The following is a 6622-nucleotide window of genomic DNA, read 5'->3' on the forward strand; positions in this document are numbered from 1 at the left end:
GTAATCACTTAATCTCAATAAAAATTAATTTTTAAAAAAGCATCTGACTTGCATAGGGAGCAACTACTTTAGCAAGTGAAGCTATGTAATTTCCTCACAGTGTCTACTAATTTTCTATTTGGCTAAACAATGTTTTAAGGAAATACGGGGTCCACAGCATCCTCAGACTGTTTCCAGAATACTCTGCCCCCTGCCTAACTATTCCAAAACCCAAAGTGCTCAAGTGCCTTAAATAAAATGCTGGAGGCCAGAGGTTGTTCAGTAGTAGAACACATAGCATATACCCCCCAAAATAAAATAAAATGTACAATAGTTGCATATAACCCATGCAATCCCAGTATACTAGAAATCAGTGAAAAGAATTTTGAGCCAGGCACTGGTGGCTCATGCCTGTAATCCTAGCTACTCAGGAGGCTGAGATCTGAGGATAGCAGTTCAAAGCTAGCCCAGGCAGGAAAGTCTATGAAACTCTTGTCTCCAATTAACCACCAGAAAACCAGAAGTGGTAGAGTACTGACCTTGAGCTGAAGAGTTGAGGGACAGTGCCCAGGCCCAGAGTTCAAGCCCATGACTGCCCCCCCCCCGCAAAAAAAATGGAATACCCAATAAAAGATAAATGTTCTCTGAATGGTTACTACACTGTGATGTTAAGGGAATGCAGACAAAGAAGTTCAGTATCTACATAACTTCTTTCAATTCTTTCCAAGTCTCAGATGTGGGCCTTGTGAATATAGAAACTGCGCACAGTTTCTTAGCATTTGCCAAAGTTGTCTTTGCCTTCTGTTATTGAGGAAAACAAAATGGTATTGAAGGCCTAGTGAGTTAACAAGCACACTGCATAATCAGGAGCACAGAGGAACTCTTGACTAAAGGGTCAGAATATCCCACTGAGTAAAAGCACCTTTCTTTTTTTGCTTAAGAGCAACACCCCAGCCTGGGCTTCAGAAGACCCAGGTTCAATGGTCTGGATTTGCCTCTTCTGAGCTCTGTCCTATCTGGGGGTTTACTTGGCTACTCAGTTGTCTGGCTTTCACTTTTCCTCTAGTCTCTACCAAAAGCTATTAGGCCTGATGTCCTAGCAACTTGTGAACACCACCAGGATACAAACCCACAGAGCTTGTCTGTGTCTGTTCCATCCATTTAGTCACCAAGCCCTGTTTCTCCTAGATCAGTCTCCACATGTATAATGCATGAGTTAAATACCTGCTCTTGGCCTGAAGATGGAGGTAAGTATAACATGTAAGAGGTCTTGGATTCAAACTCTAAAAAAGACCATTGCTAAAACTGCAATGTGTGTATAAAAGTTACAACACAAAGGCTGCACTTAGTAGGCACTAAAAAATGTATCTCCTCCCTCCCTCCCTATCTCTGCAACTAGACACAAGTGCAAATTATGTGCTGATGATAATCAAATCTCCTAGAATATTTCCATTTTTAAAAAGGTCTCCATGGGGCTGAGAAGGTGGTTCAGTGGTAGAGTGCTTGCCTTGCATACATGAGGCCCTGGGTTCAATTCCTCAGCACCACATAAGCAGAAAAAAAAGCCGGAAGTGGTGCTATGGCTCAAGTGGTAGAGTGCTAGCCTTGAGCTGAAGTGCTGAGGGACAGCACCCAGGCCCAGAGTTCAGGCCCCACGACCGGACCCCCCCAAAAAAAATAAAAAATAAAAATAAATAAAAAGGTCTCCATGGACTGGGAAGGTGGCTCAGTGGTAGAGTGCTAGCCTTGCATGCCTGAGGCCCTGAGTTCGATTCCTCAGCACCACATAAGAAAAAGCTGGAAGTGACACTGTGGCTTAAGTGGTAGAGTGCTAGCCTTGAGCGGAAGAGCTGAGGGACAGCGCCCAGGCCCAGAGTTCAGGCCCCACAACCGACAAAAAAAAAAAGGTCTCCAAGCCAAGTGGCACTGGCTTACCCCTGCAATCCTAGGTACTCAAGAGGTTGAGATCTAAGAGTCTCAAAGCCATATCCCAGGCAGGAATATCCATGAGCACCTTATTAATTAACTGCCAAAAAGCCAGAAATGGAGCCGTGGCACAAGTGGTAGAATATTAGCCTTGAGCATGAATGCTCTGGGACAGCACTCAGGCCCTGAGCTCAAGTCCCAGGATTGATGTATACATGCATGCACACATACAAGTACATATATGCGCATGCACATGTGCACACATACATGCACGCACGCACACACACGAAGGCTAGTGTGGTAGTACAAGCCTATAATCCCAGCACTCAGGTGGCAGAGGCAGGAGGATCACCAAATTCAAGGCCAGCCTGTGCTACCTAGTGAAACCTCGACTCAAAATAAAATATGCCTTCAAAATGACTAGCTACATATGGATCTACCAGTCCCAAAACCAGCCTTCTAGTTGAGGTAGATGTTATTGGGGATCCTAGGGAGGGTTGGGACCATAATGGGGTAAGGCAGGAACCATTTCCAGAGGTCCTCAATCTGGAGCCAGCACAGCATGTCTTACCCCAAAATGCTTTTCATTGCACATGTTGATTGCTGCTTAGAAATACAGTGTAGTCATGGTCATTTATTCCATTTTTTTAAAGCATAATACACTTCAGGGCTTAGAACTCTTGTGAGGGCTGATTAAAAAGTGACAGACTCATCATCACAAGAGATGGAAAAATTGAGTTAGGCAGCAGTGGCTCATGCCTGTAATCCTAGCTATACAGGAGGCTGAGATCTGAGGGCTGTAGTTCAAAGCCAGCCCTGGAAGAAAAATCCATGAAACTCTTATCTCCAATTAACCACCAAAAGTCCAGACGTGGAGGTGTGGCTCAAGTGGTAGAATGCCAAATCTTGAGCAGAAAAGCTAAGGGAGCATGCCTCAAGGCCCCAAGTTCAAGCCCCAGCACTGGCACACGTGCACACACAAGAGTTGAAAAACGACTGCCCTTAATGACTTTTTCTGGTGCTTGGTACCAGGGCTTAACTTTAGCACCTGGGCACTGTCCTGAGATTTTCTTTAAAAAAAAAAAACGTAAGACTAGAGCTCTACCACTTGAGCCACAGCTCCACTTCCAGCCTTTTGGTGGTTAGCTGGAAATAAGAGCTTTAAGGACTCACCTGCTTGGGCTGGCTTCAGACGGTGATCCTCTGATCTCAGCCTCCTGAGTAGCTAGGATTACAGGCTTGAGCCACCCAGGTGCCCAGCTCTTAATGATTTAATGACTGGCAAAAAGACTTACTCCTGGCTAAAATGATGGGAACTGAGCTCCAGTTACTCGCAGCCTTGTTCGCCCGCAGCGTTTTTTCAATTCTCTTAAACAGATCAGCTGCTTCGCATCTTTTGACGTCCTCTCACCTGGCACTCGGTCTTCTCCCCCTCCCTTCCCGAGTCTCCGTGGAGACACTGTAGAAGAGCACAACGCTAGGACCTTATCTCTGCAGAGTTCAGCGTGAACTGCCTTTCCAAGAAGCCATCCCGAGCCAAAAGTTCTCTTCCAGGCGCGTGGGGCTCTCGGGGGCCACCCCTGGCCAGCCAGGGCGCTGGCACCGCGCAGCCCGGAGCCGCTGGAAACTCGGTCACTGCGATCCGATGGCATTTTGCATCCAGCCCGAGATCAGGCGGGGGACCCAGACGTGTTCCCCTAACCCCACACCTAGACGTCGGGTCTGGTGTAACTACCACGCCCGCCCGGCCCTCAACGACTCCCTTCGATGCGTGGCGCGGTGATTATTTCTCTCTCCTATCCATCAGGATTTTTGGCTGACAAATCTCAGTGTTTCCACGAAACAGAAGGCTGCCCAGGAAGAGTCCATCCCCGGCACCACAGCCCCGCCTGGCCGAGGACAGACAACCGCCCCAGGGGGCCGATTCCCGGGTCCTCCCCCCCCCCCCCCCCCCGCATCCCGCGCAGCGGAGCGCACGTGCGCGCAGCCCGCCCGCAGGCTGGCACCGGGGGAGGACGCGGAACGGAGAGCAGTTGTTTTCCAGCGAGTGGATGTGATGGAGCAAGATGCCAAACGCACTTTCCGAGCCAGCTGAACTCCGCGGGCATCTAAATCACTGCCAGATGTGGGACGGGCGCACGGGGAACATCCCGAGTCCCGGCCGGTGGGCAGCCGGGGTGACGGCACGGGTGGGGATGACGGGGGAGAGAGTGGGGCGCGCGGAGGGCAGCCCCGCAGGCATGTGGAGGCTGGGGATGAGGATGAGGAGGATGCCTCACTCCCCGCAGGTTTTTTCAATTAAAAACAAAAAAGTTGGGAACTGGAATTCGTAAACAACGACTTGAGGCTTCAAACTACTTTGGCACCAGACGCGTCCGGGACAAGGGCCACCGGGCGCTGGCACCCCTTAACTGCTCTCCGGGTCTCCTGAGGTTTCCCCCGCACCCCGGAACCGCGCACCCACCGGACTCCCCCTGGGGCTGCAGCCCAAAGGACCGGTTGGCGCGGGGTGCACCTCGCCGGCCTCCCGCGCGGCCCCCTCCCTACCTTTCATGGTGATCGAGGAGACGCACCGCCAGCCAGGGAGCTCCGCGCCGCCGAGGAAGTCGCCCCGAGCGACCGCTCACTGCACGCCCATGGCAGCCGCGCCCCGCGCCCGCTGTCCGCTCTCCCCCGGCTCGCTCGGCTCCGTGCTACCCGGGGCTGCGGCGCGCGCTGCTGCTCACCCCGGGCCGGAGGCTGCAATCCCGCCAGAGCCCCTCCCCCTGGCCCGCCGGGGCCCGCGGCCCGCCGCGCCCACGCCCCTCGCGCCCTCCCCGCTCCGCCCCGCCCCGCCCGCCCGCGCTCGCCCCTGCCCGCCGCTTCCTAGCCCGGCCTCTCCTAAGCGCCCGGGCCGGGCTCCCCAAAAGCAATGGGAGGTGGGGCGGGGCGGGGAAGGACAGGAGGAATCCCGGCTTCCTCCTCCGTTATGCAGAAGGTGCAATTGCTGCAACCCAGACTACCTAGGCTACTGGTACCGGGCGAGAAAAAAGTTGGGGAGCCGTGGAAGGCTGTGCCTGCTCCAAACGGCTCCAGGGCTTGTGAGGTTCTAGGGTTCCAAGTTTCCAAGTGCGTGCGCTGGTTGGCGCCCCTAAGCAAACCCGACAGCAAGGGAGCGGCCCGGTCTACCCAAATTGTCCAACTCGCTAGGACACCCCCCCACACTCCCAAATCACCATTAGATACCCTCTCTACGGAACTCTTTACACTGTTGGACTTTGCAGAAAACAAATAAAGGACCCCAAAAAGTTAGCCTTTCTGCCCCTGCCCCAGAAACGACCGGGTTGCCTGTGTTTGACCAGGACAGGAGGCTTGGCTGTCCGGAGGCTTCCTAAGTCCCTTTCCTTGTCGTGTGGCCTTACCACCGTCCTGGGAAGAAAGCCCATGCTTATCTTTCCTTTCGAAAGCTCCCCCCATCCCCCTTTAACAGATTCCTTGCTTAATTGTTTTAAAGCGTGAGCTGGGTGAGGAGAGGAGCTGTGGGGAGCAGCGGGAGGCAGTGGAACTTTCTGCAACTTGTTAAAATGACACAGAACCACGCTATGATAATGCACGAACTCACCAAAAGCAACAGGACCCTGGTTGGGCAGGATTGCAGCTCTTCAGCTTGCTCTCCTGAGGACTGAGTAATAAAGTGCAAGCAACCCGTTAGTGCAGTCTGAACAGGGGCTTCCTTGATGAAACAAGACTATTTGTAACTATGAAAATGGAACAAGGAAACCTGTTGGGGAATTCAATTCTTAGAGGGAAGGGTGTGGGGAGTGTGATGGAGGGTGTAAAACTGTCTGGAATACGGAGTTAGGAGTTAACACGTATGGAGAAATAACAATGCACCCCCCAATACTGTTATAAGCCAATTAAAAATATGTAAACAGGGGCTTCTTTGCCCTAGTAAAAAGTGGTACCAAGAAATGAATACTTTCACGGGGTTGCCGCTCTAGAACCTTTTGCTTCTGAACATCAAGGAGAAACATGGGCATTTCTAGTAAAAAGAAAAAGACTAGCATGCCTCCCCACTTCACGTGCTGGTGGAACTTCAAGGTACCTGAAGTTTCCCTACTGTGGAGGTGTGCCTCCAATCTGACCAATGCACCCCTCTCCTCTTTCTAGACATGTGCAAGGCCCTGAGGAGCCTAGGATAAAGATTGTCAGTGCGGAGATTATGTTGGGATGGACTAAGCCCATCCATGTCTTTGTTCCATGTACTTTCTCCAGATGCAAAAGGGAGAGAATCTGGGACCCAATTTGAATTGACAACCAGCATTTTAAATTTTTAAATGATGACACAGGCAACACAAGAGAAAAGTAGATAAATTGTACTTCAAAGTTAACTTTGGTGCATCAAAGGACACCATCAGAAAGTGAAAGAAAATATTTGCAAACCACGTATCTGATAAGGGATTAATATACAGAAGACATAAAGAACTCCTACCAGTCAGAAGTAGAACACAAACAGTGCCATTAAAAGTGAACAAGGAATAAACTTGAATAAAATATGCTCCAAAGAACACAAACAAACGGTGAAAGGAAGCACTCTATTACTAATTGTCAGGATCGTGCAACTCCTCAAAGACGCAGATTGGCATATCCAATAGGAAGGTCATTTGGTTTTATTTTTGTTGTTGTTTTCTTTTTAAGCAGGAGTGTGGTACATGTTTGTAATCATAACCCTCTGTAC

At 50.7% G+C, this 6622-nt stretch overlaps 1 protein-coding gene across 1 annotated transcript in view; it reads right to left on the bottom strand.

Annotated features, from left to right (window-relative positions):
• The window catches only part of Colec12 (collectin subfamily member 12), a 168886-nt gene extending 164265 nt beyond the window's left edge, over positions 1 to 4621 (bottom strand). Inside the window, exon 1 of the mRNA XM_070029465.1 lies at positions 4453 to 4621. Within this exon, the coding sequence (XP_069885566.1) occupies positions 4453 to 4459 (7 nt within the window). The 5' untranslated portion in view covers positions 4460 to 4621. The remainder of the gene's footprint in view (positions 1 to 4452) is intronic.
• Positions 4622 to 6622: the final 2001 nt, after the last annotated feature.

Source organism: Dipodomys merriami, unplaced genomic scaffold, assembly GCF_024711535.1.
Source record: "Dipodomys merriami isolate MVZ:Mamm:240054 unplaced genomic scaffold, mDipMer1.0.p SCAF_2, whole genome shotgun sequence".
Classification (NCBI taxonomy): Eukaryota; Metazoa; Chordata; class Mammalia; order Rodentia; family Heteromyidae; genus Dipodomys; species Dipodomys merriami.